The following is a 19973-nucleotide window of genomic DNA, read 5'->3' on the forward strand; positions in this document are numbered from 1 at the left end:
CAGACATTGTGCTGACCTGCTCCTTAGTCAGAGTACCTAGAGAAAAACAAGTAATACAATGTTTGTTTTTTTCCATTCAGCTCTTCTGCAGTAGTTTAAAATAGTTCCCCCCTCTTCTTGAGCCTTAAAGTTTTTCCAAGCTGTAAGCATTGATAAGTTTGAGTGCTAGGACCACACACTTTGTGGTGTCTTGGATTATAATATGAATCGATTCTTTGGTGCATAAGATGTTCCATGTTAGACTTAACCAAAAGCCAAAGAATTTACATAGCAGAGACTGTCAGGATACAAAGGCAACAGCAAACCAAGGACTGAATTCTGCTGTCTCATGTGCACAGAAACTCATGAGGAATGAGGATTGCTACAGGCTAATTTAACTAATCTGTCAAGATGCTGGGTTTTGTCCATCATATGGAGTAAGTTGGGTTGCTTTTCTTTTTTATTAAAAAAAAAGGCAAAACATCAATGAACTTTTAAACCAGTGAATTTCTCCTGGTTCTTCACTTCACTGTCTGTCCAGAACTTTTGATTCTGTTCAGTCTGAAAATGTGTGAAGGTGAAAAAGCCACAGTGAAAGCTAAGTGTTGTACTGGCAGATGTATTGGATCAACGTGTGTACTTCTGCCTTTCAGGAAGCCTTTATTATGTTTTTAACAACTTTCTAGTGAAGCACAATCTCATGAGTTTCTTGTATAAAATCAAAGTGGTACAATTGTTTACACTGAGATTTTTCTAAATAAAAACTTTTTAAAAAAGCAGTCTTTCTATAAATGATACAGCACAATGAATATACAGTGACAAGTGCAATAAATTATAGCTTGTATTTACAAGAAGCCTTTTAAATGCAAGTAGAGGTAAGTGCATTTAATACAAGTTTAATATTGATCAAAACAATTTGCTATTAGCTTCTGCTAGACGAACCATGGCTCTACGCTGCATTTCCTTTATACCAGTTTGTTAGTTGCATGAGTTGAAAGGGAAAGATTGCAAATTTTGTTGACATTCTGTCTTCCTGTAAACAAACTGTCCAGCTAGAGGATGAATGGCCCCTAAGCTTTTACGTCTGAATTACAGCTGAAGAAGTGTCCTGACTTCCTTCCTGGGCAAGTGGTGGTAGATGAGGCAGCTCCACGTGGGGAGTGGAAGGAAGCTGCATAAGAGCAAGTGTATAAATTTGTATTGCTCAGTCAGATGGTGAACTGGGAAGACCAGCCAGGGTCTGAGTTCATGGTAGTGTTTCTAACACAGGGTGCAGCCGTGCCATCTTACACTTGCAAGATCAGAGTTAAACGGTGCTGGGAGCATAAGAGAACTGAAACATCTGCTTTGGCACAATTTTAGATGCTTACTGTCACGACAGATGTCAGGAGAAGACTAACAGTCTAGGTGCAGTAACTGGTCCTTCTGGCCAAAAGGATCTTGCATGAGATGTACACTCTACGTCTGAAGTACTGACACCACTTTCTTTAGCTTCTCTGCCTCTCGCCCTCATCATCCCTCCCTGCCCCCAAAGAAAGACCTCACTTGTTTTTGGTGTTGAGTGCTCATCTGGTAAAACTGCAGCATATATCCAAGCACCTGCTACAGGTCAAGCTTCTCTGTGAGATTAAGACCATCCCATCACAGCCAAATAAAGTGTGTGGGCATTTTGCTGCTGCTGCTGAGCTGGTCAGCCACTGTGGTGTAGGGTCAGTCTGTAAGAAGTCCAGCAGTTTACTCCCACCCTGGGGGTCGTTCCCACACCCCTTCCTCCCACAAGGCACATACATGGTGTTCTGAAGGATGGTTCATCACGTGGGTTTTTTTCTCCCAAGGTAATGAAAACAGGGAGAGGTGTATCCAAGTTCATGGCAGCATCACAGAGTCCGTGTGAAGACTTTGTCAGTGACATCCACAAGCTCTTACTACCATATTCCTGTATTTCTTCAAGATGACATTAGAATTATCATCGAAGTAAAGAACAGATATGGCATTTAGTTTGGTAGGTGCACAGCATGGTTTGGGAACGTAATCAGGATTCATTAGATGAACCTGTTGCCAAGAAAGAAAACAGGTATATTGCTTACAAATATATTGGTATATTGCTTACAAATTCACGTGGTGCTTTGGCACTGAGCTGCCTGGAGACTTACCAGAGTTTGTACAATGGCATGATTGGTTGCGTTCATATGGGCGTTGAGTGGGAACGAGCACTCCCCATCACAGTAGTTGGCTGCGTAGCCTTTTGGAGCGATTATCCAGTCCTTTTTAGGGAAACAAACACAACGTGGTTCAACAGACAACTGCACACAATTAAGAGCAGCTGAAAAATTTCCACTAACTTCTTCCTTGAGGGTGAAAATGTGTTTTCACTGAAACTGCTTGGGTTTTAGTTGGGTTTTATTTCTTTTTGTGCACCACTTTTTGTGTGTCACTTTTCCATGGACACACTCATTTTAATGTCCAAAGAATGATGCACATCTATGTACAGCTCAACTACCATTAACTAAGAGGGCTTTACCCCTAAAACTCTCGTTGGGTTGCATTGTGAGGATTGTGGTTTGGAAGCCTTTATTTCTAACATTTCCTGCAGGCCCTCTGGCTGAAATACCTTCCCTAGGTGAGTCACAGGCACAGCTGGTGTCCCTCAGAATGAGCCTAGCTTATATACTCTTACAGAGGGATACTACTCTGCTAAAGATACTGTGGGAAATCTTGGCTGCCTAACAGCTTCTCCACATCTGCCAGACTCCTAAAGGAGGGGCAGGACAGCCAGCCTGAGCTGAGGTGGCCCCAGTGGCAATCTGAGTGCCATGCTAGGCAAAAAGGGGACTCTTCACCAAAGGAAGCTTGTCTGCTGCTGACACAAAAGACCCAAAGGGAAATTAAAAGCAGCACCACGGAACAGGAGACACGTGGCCTCCCTTGGTGTTGGGCTCTGCAGGTCACCCTGCAGAAGGACGTGTGAGCATGTTTCATGTGCATGTATCTCTTAGGCAGCTTCCACTCTACCTGAGAACCCCCTGAGTTTGCCTGAATTTTGTTTCAGCAGGGCTGAGCAGCCACATATTGTTGCTGTAGCTTTGCAAACCAAGTTTGTTCTGAAGGAAATAGCAGTGCCCAACTGCAGGGGGCTCTACCTTGCCTTGATCATTTTCCTACAAAAAGTAGGACCTGGATTCCAGCTCTTAGAATGAGCCCTGCTGGTCTGTGGCCTTCCTTTGGCAGCATCTTACCTTTCTGCAACCAGAATGGTGAAGGTAGTACCTTCAAGATCATGAACTTCCCAAATGGAATCCACTTCCTGCCCAAAAGCAGGGCAAGTAAGATTAAGGAAGAGGTGGAATGGAATGTCTCTGCTAAGTGAAAAATCACCCATAAGTAATGGGGAATGGAGTCAGCCTACAACCACAGTTGCAGCTACTGGGCTGGAGTTGACACATGAGCTACAAAAAGTGCTGCTATCCCATTAGCTGAGAGAGGACTTGCATGTGTTGAGTATTACAGAAGCAGCAGGGACAGCCCTGGCATCCTGAATTATAACCTGGTAAAAACATTACCTGATAGAAATGGGGCCTCCCTCACAAGTGCTGAATGAAGGAATTTAAAATAAATAAAATAAAAAGAGAAGGTGAGGACATTCTTTGAAATATGATGTTTGTTTGCACTATAGCCTGATTCTAAATAACTTACTTTATAATGACTTTCTGGCCTCATGGTGTTGCAACTAAACTCAGTCTTCAGTCTACCTACCGCAGGCAGTGCTAATTGTGGGGCAGGGATTGTGGAGGATTTCAAACAATGGCCAAGGTTAAAATCTGGGTGATCACTAGAAAAAAAAGTGAGTTAAAATCATTGCTTAACATCAGATTGTTTTCCTTATCATTAGAGGTACACAGATATAAGCCCTTGCCCGTACCGTGACTCCCATGAGTGAGAGAGAATGACTGTATACTTGAATCCCATAAAGTATCAAGCTTTCTCTGGGTCTTATCAAATGTCACAACTATCAATATTTATTTGCCCTTCTCTGTGACTGGTTTTAGTGAGGAGGCACAAGGGACATTTTAAAGCATAATGGCAGACTCGAGTGGAATTACCATGACACTGTTTAGATAACATTTCATAACAAAATGTCTGGTTTACCCAGAGAGAAACATCACACACCTGCCATCCCAAGTCTTGGAAGCTAACGTAAAGCTCATGCTTTCTGCACGCTGTTTTCAAGTCACTGCTGTTGTAATCTGTTAAAAGAAAAAGAGCAAAACAAGAATTTAGAAAGTAAAACAGGCCGAGCATTGCTGGAGGGCACATCTGGCCAGATGTGTGCATGCTGCGGGCTCAGCAGTGAGAAGTGATGAGCTCCCTCAGCAGCTAAAAGGATAAGGGTGTTGAGGGACATCCAAAGCAGGACTGAAGCTTTTAAGATGCCTGTGGAAATGGAGGAACCCAAGTAACAGTGACTCAGTTATAGTAACTCAGCTGTCTTTAAAGTGCTTGGAAAACACCTCCAGTAAAATGACTTCTTAAAAATAAATCTACTTCACTACTACCCTGCATAGGCTGCATCTCCACCGAGTGCTCACACTCACCCCACTTCCTCAGCTCCCATTTCTGGCACGTGCTGCCCCAGGTGGGGAGCTCAAGCTGCACACACTCACTGAGAGAGAGAACTACAGCCCCAGGAAGGTTAATCATCACCTTGTGCCCCTGAACCAGTCTGCAGAAATCCTCAAACAGCTAAGGTGTCCCATAGGCAGGGAAGCCATGCCCTTGTTCCTCTCTGTACCTTATCCCAGTTTGCCCCACACTCTCATGTGACCCATGGCACCACCTCTGCCCTTGGACCTTTACAAACCATGCTCTGAAAAACACATTTCTCCTTTCTATAAACTGCTTATTTGCAGATGACACAGCACTTGACACGATCTCACCATTCACTTGCTCCTTATTGTCAATAAAGTGAGGACACAGGCTGCAAAGCCCTGACCAAGACCTTCTCCCTTGCCATGGCACAATGTATGGGGATGTTTCACCCATGCAGGAGCTGCTCCTGATGATCCCACAAAGTACAGCTATTGACAGCAAGTGGAATTTCCCATTTATATTTGGAAAGAGAGGCAGCTTGGCATGTGAACACCTGAAACCACAGTGAGCAGAGGAGCTGAGCTGTGACAGAGGGGCCTTTCACCTCCAGGTGGCTGCACACATCCACCCTGATGGGTGGTTGCTGATTTTGTCACACCTCAGGTGGCTGCTGGACCTCAGCAGAGCAGCCACAGAAACCGCCCTTGCAGCGAGGTGACTTGGCCACCAGCTACAGCTGCTGATCCTGTGCTTTGCACCCGATGGTAGGCACAAGAGAAAGAGATGGCAACAAATTCAGCCAAGCAGCTTGGGAGACAAAGTCACCATCTGTGTTTTCCTCCCATGCCTTTCCACAGGGGCCTTCTCCTCCCTCACAGCTCCCATTTGCAAGTACAGGCACTCCTGTCAGCAGGCAGATGCCACAGGCTGATGCCCCTGCCCCCTGCTGCCCTGGATCTTTCAGCTTACCAGCCCCTGGTGCCCCTAACATGGCTTGAAAGGGCACCCTCCCAGTGCAGCTTTCCCCAGATGCGGCAGCTGGGATAGAAAAATATTTTTAGTGATTTTTTCCTTGGCTCTGAATAAGCCTTTCTTTTTCTTCCCTCCAGCACCATTCCCCCCGCCCCCCCCCCCCAGAAGTTTGGGAACTACAAATGCAAATATTTATTCAGAAGAAAAACTATAATACTAAAAGCACATCCAACTGACATTAAGGGCAGCACAGCAGTACAGCTGGGTACAGTTAACACTGAGGGCTGAAAAAACCCTACACCTCAAACCCAGCTTCCCAACCACCAAAGATTAGAGAGTTGTTTTTAGAAGCAGTTGGGTTTGAAACTCTGAGGATTGCATTTCAGCCTTTGAATAGCTTCACTTCAATCACGGATTTAATCAGGTGAGCAGAGCTGGTTAACAGCCTGCTGCAGCATAAACATTGGCTCTTCCAGCAGCATGTGGCAGCGAGAATGGAGGCGAGCCTCTCTATTCAAGCTTTCCTTTTTCAAACTAGACATACCCAGTAGAAACCAGGGTGTGGTGGTTTATTTCGGATGAAGCTTCCCAGTCCCTGGCTCAGCCCAGGAGCAAATTTCTAGCATGAGATGTTTTGAAATGATTTGGTCATAATGAGGGAAAAAAAAAATGAGAAGATGCTTTTAGTGATCAATGGCCTTCATTAAAACACCGGAGAACACAACTTCATTGCTCTTCAATGGGATATATAGATTGTTTAGAGGAAAACCATCTGTATTTGACAGTGGAGTTGATCTATTCACAATTGAGTGGGTAAAATTGTGCTATGTTCCAAATCCAGCTACAATTTACTCAGATCTGCTACAGGAAAGGGGAGAAGGCAAGGGAGGCAGAGAAAACAGGAGTGGGAAGGAAGGCTGCAAGCAATCACAAGTTTAAGAAAACACAGGGGTGGAAAAAAAGAGCTGCTTAACAAGGTACACCAAGCAGAACATGTTACGAACGTGTCCTCTCTCACACTATCCCCAAAACCTCGCCTCAGCTCACTGGTCAGTCACCTGATTCACATTCTGCATGGAGCCCTGGCTGCTCTCCATCCAGGGCAGATGCAGACAGCTCTACCCCCTCACTTGCCCAGCCTCAGCCTTTGCTTTTCTAAATGTCAACACGTTAAACATCACCTCTCCCTCACTTTACATTCTTCTCTGTTTAACCCTCACCCCAAGATCTCCTGCCCTCTTTTCTTGTTATGTGTTTGCCTACTTTGCTTGCTTTATGGAAGCTATTTTAGCCCAGCTTTAGGTAAGTCACAAACCTTTAAGCAACCCTTAGCAGTGGCTTTCTGAATTGGGAAAAAGATGCAGCAGTACAGATGCACATAATCAGAGCATTCCCTACAGTTAGGGGCCCGGCATATGCCCTACACAGGGCCCACATCCTGAAATCCCATCAGTTATGGGCCTGAAAAGAAGAGGAATACACAGAGTCACAGGGTTTTGGCAGTGAGCTAAAGCTCACTGAGCTACTGAAGTTGGCTTCCACAACACATTTTCTGCAAAGCCTGGAAAGCAGCATCAGCCACCCCCAGGCCAGCGTGCTCAGCTGTTTTAGCCCAAATTGCCACTCGGGGTGGTTTGCAGTGCAAGATCCAACTGCCAAGAGGCGACAGGGATTGTGTCCCTTCCTGTCAGCCTTGCAGCAGGGAGCCAGGAGGGCCAAAGGCAGGCAGCCTGCAGAGGGGAGGTGCTGCAAAGAGCTGCCACAGGGCTGGCCTGCACTGCCATGGCACAATTGGCAAGAATTGCTTGTCAGAGGCCTTCAGCATCTCTGAGAGCTTAGGGAGCTGCTCTGGGAGCTCCTGTAGGCTCATTGTGGGTTTAGTAAAATTGTCTCTATTTTTTGCCCTGAACATACCAATTCAGAAATGCTAACTTGGCACTTACAAGGCACTGCATTTAATCATGCTGCAAACAATTTTGCCTAAAACAGAGATTCAAAAAAAGCTCAAACCCCTAGTTCTGCACTTAAAAATAACTCCCGGAGCAGCACAGTTAAAACAGCACAGCTAAGACGGCTTGTCTCTGTGGTGTGTTTGCACTGAATGTTGTCTGCCTTCACCAGGACCCAGGTCTGACTTTCTGCAAGCACAGATGTTTCTCTTAAGGCTGGACACTGGCATGTGTGTTGCTGAAAAGGGTGAGAGAACAGCCTGACCCTAATGGTCTTCCTCCTACAGACACTTATGCATCCACCTTAGATTTCCTATAGCCTCTCCCACGTTAAGTGCTGGCAAAGAACATATAAATATTTACTGGGTCGATCCATCTGAGAACACCCTTGCTGCTCCCAAGGTGCCAGTTTACCAAATTCCACACAGTAATTAATTGCTTCTGTGATTCAAAATAGCTTTGACAGAGGTCTCCAAGGCCAGCTCCTTCTTCTTGGTGTTTGACTTTGGTGATTTGTCCGGATAAAGCTGGTGTAAACTGATCACACAGTTAATAACAGCCCACTTCAGATGAAAGTGATCTGCCTGGGTGGGAAGAAGGGGAGATGTCGGGCTGACATGAACATGCATGTGAAGGCACACACAGAAATGCTGGCCACGCTGCTCCAGTCTGCATCCAAACCCTGCACTGAAGGGAAAACTATACTGAAGGGAAGATTGGCTGCCAGATAACAAAGTTTATTAACAAGGCCCTTGCCATCACAAAAGCATTTGGCCTTATTTGCCTTCAGTGTTTGTGCATGCTGCCCTTTGCAATATCTGGTTCCTGTACACTTGGGGAAATCTGTCTGGTGCAGGGTACATCTGCTGGAAGGAAAGGCCACTTGAAGGGCCTCTCCATTTTTCACAGAGCTCCCCACACCAGTCTCTTCTTTAAAGAGAGGACCTGAAAAGGGACTTGGCTTGAGTTCCATTCAGAGCAGCAAGTGCAGCCCAAAGTTGGAATTTAAATTCTCCCCACGAGGAGGGGCTGACAGGAAGGGATGTGCCTGGAGGCTGACTTGCAGAAGAGAAGGATTATCGCCACTGGAGAAAGAGATAGCCCTGTGCAAAACCCATAAATCGTGGAGGTGGCTGAAGGGCAGAGGTTCACTGCCTGTCATGCTGGACAGTCCCCTCTCTTTGTTCAGCTGGAGGGTCAGCACGAGTCTGAGAGCACGAGTTCAAGCCACTGCCAGATTCAGCTAAGCCAGGGCCTCCGGGCCCCGCAGACAACAGCAGAGAAACACCTGCGGGTTCCTCACAGCCACCCTGTCCCTCCATGGCCGGGGCCAGACCTGGCATGTGACTTCCTGCCTCAGCAGATGAAAATACTCCCTCTTCTTCCTGCTCATCATCCTTCTGCAGAAGAATTGAGGCTCCAGGAATGCACTGATGCAGGAGTCTCTGTCAAAGCAGTTTGTAACCACGGGGGTTGCTTAGCTCTGCTTTATATGAGCCAGAGATAATTACGTGTTTATAATACATGGAAATAAGCACTCTTGGCGAAAAAATACAGACCATTGAGAACCTTGTGCCACAGCCAGCCTTAGCATCTGAGCTCTTGGTACTGACTGCAGGACAACTGTAATTGGGGCTTTTTAAAACATACTGCCCCAAAACAACTCTCAGCATCTTTTGGGAAAGGGGTTCCTTTCTGGACTGAAAAAAGAAAACCCCATGTATTGATTAACACAGAGGAAGGAAGTTGCAGTCTACACAAAAAAAAAAAAAATCCATCAAAACTAAAAAGTGCCTTACTCTGCAGAAGAGAAACTGCTCTCAAGCCCTGGTAGGGAGCAGCAATCCTCTTCCTTGGGGAAGAGCACGGACCAAAAATCTGACAAGATGTGAGATACAATAAGAGAAGAAGATGCACGGGCGAGGAGAGGCACAGAAGGGAACTGCAACATCCCAGTTCTGCACCTACTTTGGGTCCACATGCATCAGGGCACCCTAAGAAGAGCTAGGCAGCCTTTAGGATAATCCCTGGGCTTGCCTTCTGCTTCATCCTGAGGCAAATGCTTCCTCAGCCCCACCATCCATCAGGATTTTTTTATCCTCCCAGGTTAAAAAAAAAAAGAAAAAAGCCCTGTGATCTCTAACACTAAAAACACTTCTTGGTCATTGGTGCCTCTTGGGCTGTTAAATCAACCACTTCTTAAAGAGAACAGAGAGTGTCACACTTAGAAAGGAAAACAAGATGATGTAGTCTCTCTTTTCTAAACACAGAAACCAACCAAACATACAACTTAACTTTAAATTCCCCTCCTTTCCCCTGCCTTAAATCTACAGTCTCAACTATACCTTGTTGACCACTGTGCTGCCAAATTCCAGGTTTTAAATTAAAGCTGGCCCAAAAAAAGCCCTCGAGACCACAGAATGCCAGCTATTTTCCCTTTTTGTCATTTTAGAATTTTATGACCTGATGTGTGGTGTAGTCAAGAAAGCAGCAAACTACAAATAGCCCTTTTTGCCCAACATATCTGCTCCCTCTGGGGCTTTGAGTCACATCACCTGATTTAATAGTGTGAAAATTTTGTTTCAGCACTGTGAAGTTTGCAGAGCTGGGGAAAGAAAGCTGGAGCTTATCCTGACTCCAAGTGCCACTAGCACCACAAAACAGCAGTGCAGCACGTAACTTTCCCAAAGCACCGTGAATGCATTAAAAAATTGGCTCTTGTGAAGGGAGCACAGAAGCTGAGCCTACCTAAGTGGGAGAACTGCCTGCATAACAGCTGGGCTTACAACACCCAGCTGAATAAACCACTTGTGCCCTTGGCAAGCTCATCATGCGGGAAAAAAACTCAGCAAGCAGCTACGATGCCCAGCTGTAAAACTGCAGCGCGGAAACCTGAAGGAGGACCAAAGCAGGTCTCAGCAACTCGGATCCACAGAAGGTGTTCCAGTGGCAGATTAGATGATAACTCCTCCAGAAATGCCACGCTGGCACTGGCCAGCCTCCCCCAGGGAGGTTGGGCTACAGAACCAAGTTGTTCCTCCTGCCCTTAAAATCCACAGAGGACATCTCACACCCAGCCGAGCCTGGCACTTGCATGGCATGGCATGGCATGGGAACCCGCAGCCACGCTGCAGTGTGCACCACAAGGACATGCAAAGGCCACCAGTGGCCAACTGCTGCTGGCACACTCTGGCCCAGAGGGCAAGGCCATCACCACAGTGGGCTGGAGCAATTGAGCTGAGTCAACACACGGCCATGCACAAACCCTGGCTGCCAGCCCTGGAAGGGTTCCCAGCCTGGCTCTGCTCCCCGCAGCATGGAGCCACCTTGGGATCAAGCACGGCTCACCCACAATCCAAGCATGGAACAGCCTACATATTCTCACCAGCTAAGCATCAGCAATGCTGGTTGTTCTCGCTCTGCTGTGTTCGGACATAGAATAAAAAATACAACTGCCTCTCTTCCTTGGGACATAGTCATTTCTAAGCATGAGAAAAGCAGGGATACTACAGGAAACAAAGGGGGCAGCATAAGCAAATTAATCAAGCAATTTGGAATAGGCTGAAATGTTTGAGAGGAAAGAAGATACTCAGCAAATGATGGGCTTGTGGTAATGGAAAACAGACAAGACTTAGAAGACAGAAAACTCACAATTTTTGCCAAAATGTCCTTGTTACTCTATTGCCCCACCAGCCCACAACAGCACTCACAAGGCTTCTGTACAAAACCTGTAACATGCAACCTCTCCACAGCAAAACTTCTTTGCCTGCCTGGAAAGGTACTCCATCATGTGTACACTGATAAAGCATCTCATGCTGTTCTTCCATGTTTTTTCCAAAGAAAACTGAAAGAAGACTCTGCTGGGAATGCATACATGCAACCCCATAAATCTCAGTGCATACAGAGATAGCGTCTTTGGAATACTGCATATCACAGGGCATAATTCTAGACAAATACTGTATAGCAAGCAACCTACAAGCACAAGAGTTGTGGTTAAAATACCTCACCACCTTGAATTCAATGGATGCAAATTCACATGGGGGTCTGGGCTCCATGCTGGGTTCAAGAGGACTCCTGTAAGTTTCATTACATGAGACCTCCTGTCCTACAACCTTGCAGATGTAACCTATTACCCCAAGGAAGAGCATCCCACCTCACAACCCCCTTCTTGCTTCTGCTCCCCAAAGCATCCAACACCATTGCAAGACATCATCCCAGCTTGTGCTGCATGATTGATTACCCCTGTTCCACGGTTACCTGTGACACTGGACACCCTGGAAACGTCCTGAGTCTGGGTGGAGCGGTTGCGGCTCTGCTGCCTGCGCCGGCTGGTGGCTGACCTCGTGGTGCGCAGGTGAACCTCGCTCACTTTGAAGAAGGCCACCATGAAAGGCTGCTTGTCGTAAGGGCCGTCTCGCCCTACCAGCCCTGCTTCCCTAGGGCTTACACTGAAACCTTCAAGCCAAACAGAAAAGGGAGAAAAGTTAGAGAAATGGTGCAGTTGCATTGCTCCTTTCAGCAACTAGTCTCCCCTCTCTTCTTGCTCATTCTCTTCTTTAAATGCCAAACATTCCTGCCACCACAACCTATGAACATTTTTATGACAGCTCTCCACCCATGCTGGACAAGCCTTCACTGCAGCATCTGGTTCCTTGGTTCCCCTTTGGCACCTCCAGTCCCATTTTGGCAGTGAAGCTATATAGATAGATATGTAAAACATTGGACTTGATGTGTCATGACATTAGTCCTGCTGCCTGTGAAACACAAGCAGCAGACATGAGATTAGGAGATGTCTAGGGACAGAGAGGGAAAAGAGATGGTGTGCTTCGGCCAGGAGCACAGTGATGGGCTCTCAGCCCAGCTGGGAAGGTAGAGTTTGGCACTAACACTTCCTCAGGGAGAAGTAGACAGCCCCTCTAGTCTTACTTGACATCACAGGTGTACTAAACTGCAGAATGAAGCAGTAGAAAAAAACAAGGTTGGAGATTGGTTCCTATAGAAGACAGATGTCAGTCACCTTCTGCTCATCTAGATCCTCTCCATTGCTTATCTTCCAATTTCATGCACTTTTGCGGTCTCTTACTTTCTTTTCTTTTCCACCTTTCAAAGTTTCTGTAGGCTGTGAAAAGCTGCTATTACAGCTGCCCCACACAACAACCACATAGTTTCTCCAGCAGTGCTCCCACATCAGCTTTGATGAGATCAACAGCAGCCACAGCAGCCAGGACAGCTGGCATAAACCCACATGGGGAGGTACATACCACTGCCTTTTCTCTTCTTCTCATCCGCAAACCTCACCCCACATGGCATCCCAGTTCCATGCCCCCTTCCACCTGAGGCCCTATCCAAAGCCATCTCCACCAGCTGGCTTGGTACTGCCTAGGGACAGCTGACCTCATTTATAGGGAAAGACATGTCCATCACGGGACAGCCAGGAACCAACAGCCCACCACCTGTGCCCTCAGACATCTCGCTCCTGGTGTTGGCTGCAGCTGCCTTAGGAATGCAGAGTGCCCACCCCGCCTCATCCCAGTAGAGTTCTGCTAGCACCACTCCCAGACAGCATCCAAGAGACTGAGGGAGACTCATGCTACCTGGCCCATGACCTACCATCGCGGGTCACCACGCTCAGCTGCAGCCCCATGTTGTGCTGGGGGTTCATCACCCACATGTTGCTGGTGGCAGTGACGTCAAACTCCAGCCAGCCCTCCTCCGATGCCCACACGGCCCGTGTGTCCAGCAGAAACAGGTCAGAGGCCCTGCAGAGAAGGGGAATGACAAGACTGTGAGGTTGGGGATTCTCTCTCCTGGCTTTTGCTGTTACAGAAACAAAATCTTCATAGTTCTAAGTTATGTTAATATCTAAAACAAAACAATGTCTCAAATCTGCCTGTTTGTATCCAGAGTTTTGCCATGAGATGCACATACTTCAACATGTGAAATTCAGGATTATAAAGGTTTTCACCATTTTCTAACATGGAGGAAAGCAACCCTGCCCCTCAAGGCTGTCCATTTCTCCACCAGCAAGGGATGAGTAAGGCACTCTTCTTCCTGAAGAATGTACTGCTGCCCTGACATTACTTCATTCATACATTTACTGCATTAATAGCCAGTGGAACCACCAGCATGACCAGGCATTCTATGGCTTTTGCCATAGGGGTGTCATGGTTTAAGCTCCCCACACATAAACACAGGCTTACCTCAACTGACCAAAATAAAGCACCAAAACCAACTGGCCAAGCATCAAACAGTGAAGGAAAATGGACCTCTAAAGGCCTCTAAAGACATTTTTCTGAGGCTTATCAACAACAATTGGACGCCTTGCTTCAAGGCTGCTGGCCTTGTACCACCTTCATGGGCTTCAGCTTCAAATGCTTTTAAGCCAATAACTTTTTTGCAGCACCAAGTACTCACCCAAACTCTATTCAATGAAATCAGCAGCAGAAGCACACAGAGAAATCCCATGTATATTTTCTTACTGTATTAGAGACGTAACTTTCCTGTGCAAGAAAGCTACAATTCCTATCCTTTACCTGTGGTCATCACCACAAATGGTGATGTCCAGGTGTCAATCCCATCTTCCTATCTTTTCGCCCCTGGATATTTTTTCCCTAACATTTATAAATGAGGAAGCAGGGTACCTGTCTCTCCTATCTACCAAAGGCTAAGTTCAGAAAAAAAATTATTAAGTTACATTTTATTTTTGGCCAACTGCTATGTCATACTGCCCAGCAGCTTGGTTTGCATGAGATCACACATGGAAAAAAAAGCACTTAAGTGTACTAGAGCTCCTATTTTTACAGCATGGAGGCTTTCCTCCACCTCACTGGTAGCTGCATGCTGTGGTTGACTCAGCAGCCTTTCCCACAGGAGCCTTTGCCACCGTTCCTCCAGTGGTAAGAGGGCTCAGGATCAACTCTGACCTTCATCTCCAACAGCAGCAAGCAGCTATGGCCGGTCAGCTGCTCCATGCTTTGGAAACCCTAAGGCTGAGAGATTTGGGCTTTCCCAGGCAAGGTATTTAAACAGAAACATTGCTTAAAGGCAACTGCAAACAGCAGCTGCAGCTGTGACCACTCTTTCCCTCTCCAGTTTTAAGAGAGGAATGAACTTCTACATCATTACCACCTTTGCATATGACTTCAACATTGGGCCTCTCCAATGCCTGAAGTCAACTCTATCTGAAAAGGGATTTTCCTAGCACCTGTTCTGACCTTCTTCCTCACACCAGTTGCTTCCTGAACTCTGTAACTCCTCTATACAAGGAACTCTCTAAGAGCAAACCTGAACATTAAAACACACACAGGAGTACATAGGAGTAGCCAAGTCTAAAAAAAAAACATGAAGAAAAGTTTACATTCCCACTGCCTTGACCTTTGGGAAGGTACCTGGACATCAGAGCTGTAAAGCCAAAATGGTCCACATGGCATCATGTAGGCCACTCCCCTGAACTCCAGGCAGGATCACCTACTACCCATGTTGTTCCTGAGAGATGTTTGCCTGAGCTGATCTCATATATCTCCAGCTTCAGGAACTCTCTCATCTTTCCTGGAAATTGAATGGGCTTCATGTGACCTTTCTCCCCCTTTTTTTATCTAACATAAATGTAACAATGTCCCCTTCTTATTACAACAATATCTTCAGTCTCTCCTTAACAAGCCCTGGTCTGTAGACTTTGAATTCTCTCATTGCTTTTTATTGACCCAGCTCAGATCAAGACCTCACTGATGCTGAGTACAGTGGAAGGATAATCTTCATACATCTCACAGACTGCGCCTCTACTCACACACCTCAGAATATGATTTTGGCTTCTTCACAAAACTCACACTGTTAACCCATGTTCACCTTGTGATCTACTATAATCCTTGGATTCATGCTGCTGACACAATAATTCCCTAGTCATTCAAATTTCAATGATTTTTCATGTCCAAATGCAACTTTCCTTTCCACCAAATCAAATTTCGCCCCCCCATCCACCTCAGACTGAACCTCCACAATTATCAGATTACTTAAAATACAGACTTGCCTTCCAATGGGTATCCCCCATTTTAGTATCCTTCACAAATATAGTAAGAAAACTGTCTGATCAAAGAACAATTCTACCAAACAAGAACGAGCCACTTTATCCCAGTCTGTCACTCTCCCTTTGGAAAGATTTTGATTCCTCTGTAAATGAAGAAAAATGGGTCATCAGGCTTTCCAGTCCAGTTAAGTCTCTCCAAAAAGTCCCATACAGGACTGGTTTTTCAATCAGCTCTGCTACTCAGATGACTTTTGCATTGTTCAACTGGATGAAGGTTCACCCCATGAGTATTTTAGGGCATAGTGGATGTGTAGGCAACACATCTGAATACCTTTTCTTTAAGCCTCTTTTCAATCAACATTTGTTGCCCAAGCCTCAGCAGGCTCCGCAGAACTGTGTATCATTACTAGTTTCCATTTCGGCATGAAGGTTTAAAAAAAAATATTCAGTCACCTATTTCCAAAGACAAAATTAAGGAGGAAGAAGGGGAAAAAAATTTACTCACATATAAAAACCTCCCAACAAAATTTAACTGTGTCTTTTTAACCACTCCTTTATATTTTTCAGAACAGAAATCTTGCATGTCCCCACTGCCCCTTAACAAAATCACCTCAAATTTGGCCAAGCAGTAAGTACTTGAAAATTGCTCAACAGAGATTCAGCTCTTAGCAACAAAATTCTCTGGACTTCTTTTTGCATGCAGGAAACATACTTTCCCCTCCTTCCCCCCCAAAAGCAGATACCATGAATCACCTGAGGAGAATCTGCCCTTTCTAGAGCTGCATGGCTAAGAGATACCCTTCCTACTCCTGCAAAAAAAAAAAGGCATATGATGTCTGATCTTGAAGTGGACACTGGGAAATCTCCCAGACTAGCCTCTGGCCAAAGAGAAATAGGAAGGAAGGTTCAAAGGAAAGAAAATGTCATCTCAGCCCCTGGTCAAAAAGAAAGAATATCTCACTAGACAGGGAAAGGTGGAGGAGCTTTTGCAGTCGCGAGGGACACAGAGACGTGCAAGGACTAAATGGAGAGACCTTGGATAAAAAGTCTGCAGAGAAAAAGGAATTACAAAGATTTTCATCTGCATAACAAGAATGAGGCCTTATAGCTATGTCCAAAAGATAAATAGTCTAGGAAGCAGTCAAACACCATGCTGAAGAGCACTACACATAAGTAGCTGCAAGCCCACAGTCAAAGCAAAATTTAAGAGTGAACAAGAAAGTGAGAAATATACTGAACAAGTCACACAAAATAAATTATTGAATTTCTAGTCATTAAGTGACAACATTGATCTTGTGCAGTGAGGCAGGCAGTGGCCTGCCAAGAGGAAGCAGCAAATGTGTATGTGGTCACATTCATGGAAGGGTGTCTGAAAGCTTCAGCTTTTGAGAACAACAGAGGCAAGATGGAACCTGAGGGAAACAGAAAGAGAGTGTGAAGAACAAGAAAATCTAGAAAAATAAAGGCTGGAAGAAATGTTTGAGCCAGCATCACTGAAGAGAGAGGAAGAAGTATCTGCTCTTAACATAGACTGAAGAAAGCAGAGTCAGTCCAAAGGTTTAATGCCCAAGCAACCCCAGATGTCAAGGACATCAAAGGACCTCCGGCACCTCCTTTAAAATTCAGCATACAGAAGATAAATTTCATCACCAAAACAGGCAGCTTCTTCATGCTCTCTGTCTAAACCTGCCTCTGGGTTTTTACACAGCTACTGCCACCTCATTGTCACTAAAGAGCCCAACAGTCTCATCTGGATGAGTCCAGTTACTGATTTCTACAGGAAGGTTTGCTGCAGGCATATTATTTATTAACCTTTTGTTATTAAAGGGAACCAAGTAAATGGAAGAAAGGTGAGGAGCTGAAACAACTTTCCTGATACAAGAGAGGATATTAAACAGGAAAATGCAAATTAGAGACTCCCAGCTCAAAACAGGAGGTCTTTGTTCTGCATCAAGGCCCTGAAATACGGCTCAAGTCTCAAGAAATAGATGGGAGTGTTTCCACGGCCTTCAGAAGACTTTGGAGAAGGACAGAGAAGCAAAGGTCAACAGAGCAATCACAAGTGGCTGCAATAAACAGAATGGAGTACACAGTTTACTGGAGGAAATATGGCCTGTGTAATTCAGAAGGTAGGATTTAGCTCCAGTGTCCTCAGAGAGCAGATTTGTCAGATATAAATATCAAATATAGCTACTATTCTTAATGCCAGCATCCCAACCATGTGGTCAGGGCATTTATAGGAGAAACAGCTTGTATTTAGCTTCAGTGCTTTCCCCCTCTAAGAATAATATTTTGTTAACTGAAACCTCTGTGTAAACCTTTCAACAGAATGTCTCTAGATGTTAATTCTTTTTAATTGAACACTAATTAAATTAGAATTCAGTCAAATTAGTAACCAGGTCAAGTGGTTTCTCTTAGTTACTATACTTAGTGAAATGTTCACATTAAAATAATTTCTCCATTCTGGATACACATTACAACATGGAACTTTGCTACAGGAAAAACACCAAAGCTATAAAAAGCTAAATTTAAAGAAGCATCTGTTGAACTATTTTTTTTACTTTCCCACCCTCCCTGGCCTTCTTTCCCTGAGCAGACAGAAGTTTTACCAGGGAGACAGTGAGAACAAACAGAAATCTCACCTTCAAAATGACCAAGTTAAAGGTCTCGTATTTTAATTACATGTCTTGGAACATTTTTGGCCCAACTTCAAAGCTTGCAATTACCCAGGTGTTTAAAGGATTGTTACGCATCAACAGCCATTTACCAAAACATTAATTACTATAAGTCTCTAAAACTTTCCTCAGCTCAACCTTTTTGTTTACTTTTCTTCAAAGACAAGTTGACATAATAGTCTAGACTGCCTAGCAGCAGTTTCTCAAAAGGGAATTTTGCACAGAAGTGTGTGGAATCTACATTTTAATTAATACACTTTCCAATACTCTTCTGCATACCTCAGGATCAGTGTCTTCAGTTTGTGGTGACATCAACTTTCTGTAAAAATTGCATTATGTTCTGTATATAGCAAACTAGCAAAATTATTTGCTCTTATCTACTTTCAATGGGCAAATCACTCTTACCCACAATTGACTTGGTCTTGCAGAGTTGGATGGACCTCCACACAGATAAAACTTTGAAACTGCAGCCTCTTCAGACCTGTAGATCCCCCATCTTGCAGTAGATGTAAGCATTGCTTCAAATTTAAAAGTGTTTATTACTTATAGAATGGACTTTATGTGGAGCTCCCATGGCACAAGGTACTGCCAAGAGATGCAATACAAAACCTTAACAACTTAGCGTGTCCAAATGACCAGCACTCCAAAGACTTAACAGCAGCACAGGAAATTTAATCTCTCAGTGTTCCCCTGTACAGAGAGCCTCCAGCACCTGGAGTGAGCTGCCATAGAAAGAAAAGGTAGTCTCTACTGTTTCATGAGAAGTCAGGCTCAGTTTAGCTGTCCTGAAGAAGCAAAGCCACCTGTGGGCCAGAAGGCCAGGAGAGAGGTACACAGCCTGTAAGAGTTTCTTAGAAACAAGGAAGGAAATATGAAGAAATGCCAACCTACAAATGAAGTTGGTTCCATGGTGGAAGAGAAGACCAGCAGCTGGGCACTGATTTGCAAGGACTGAGAGCCAGCAAAGGAAAAAAAGCACAGAATGGAGATGTTGGGATATTGTGGAGGAGGTCTGCAATTCAGCATAAGGAGGGGAAAGCCATCCTGGATGCATCCAGATATGGAAAAGTACAAGAAGGAATGGATAAGCTCAGCCTCGCACCTCCACTGCTCTGTTTAAAGAGTAACCCAGTGCTGAAAAGGCTGTTCTGTAACACTGCGTCTATTGCCTCTAGCAACAAAGTCTCCTGGGGCAGAGGGTTAAGTCCTCCAGACTCACCAAAGTGAAACCCAAGTTTCAGAGCTGCTTCTGGCAAAGGAAAATCAGAGCCTAGAACTAGAAGACACTGAGACTATGGGAGGTTCAACCTACAGGTCCATGATAATGCCCAGTAAAGTCAACACAAATGTCTGGGTGCAAAGGTGTGCCAACCCATTCAGCTTAAATTCTTGAGCTTTAGGGATATGAGGAATTAATATTTTATCAACTGGAACAGTTAAAGCGAAGAAAAAAATCATCCCAAGTCATAGGAATAAGAATTTTTTTTTTTTTTTACTTTTTACTACAATTCTATAAGGAAAAGGGGCATTCCAGCTGTAGTGACAGCTATAGTACTACACTTCAGAGTTTAAATGCAGCTTGAGGCACAAAGATGGGGGAGAGGACAAAGGGGTAGTATTTATCTTTCTCCATTAAGTAAAGAAATAAGGCACTGATATGGCATTCTTTAGTTTAGATAGAAAATGCCAGCTGGTTATGGAACCAGTATGTTTCACCCAGAATAACTCTGACTTTTAAACTGCTCTAAACCAACCAGCCTAAAACACAACAAATCACATACCCACAGT

General features: G+C 44.9%; 1 protein-coding gene across 1 annotated transcript in view; it reads right to left on the minus strand.

Moving 5' to 3' along the window:
- Positions 1 to 398: 398 nt before the first annotated feature.
- The window catches only part of BMP6 (bone morphogenetic protein 6), an 87515-nt gene continuing 67940 nt past the window's right edge, over positions 399 to 19973 (minus strand). Inside the window, exons 3-7 of the mRNA XM_059466905.1 lie at positions 13098 to 13246; positions 11745 to 11942; positions 4147 to 4223; positions 2133 to 2243; positions 399 to 2031 (exon numbers count right to left, since the gene is read on the minus strand). Coding sequence (XP_059322888.1) covers positions 1882 to 2031; positions 2133 to 2243; positions 4147 to 4223; positions 11745 to 11942; positions 13098 to 13246 — 685 coding nt within the window. The 3' untranslated portion in view covers positions 399 to 1881. The remainder of the gene's footprint in view (positions 2032 to 2132; positions 2244 to 4146; positions 4224 to 11744; positions 11943 to 13097; positions 13247 to 19973) is intronic.

The sequence above is a fragment of the Ammospiza nelsoni genome, chromosome 1 (genome assembly GCF_027579445.1).
Source record: "Ammospiza nelsoni isolate bAmmNel1 chromosome 1, bAmmNel1.pri, whole genome shotgun sequence".
Lineage (NCBI taxonomy): Eukaryota > Metazoa > Chordata > Aves > Passeriformes > Passerellidae > Ammospiza > Ammospiza nelsoni.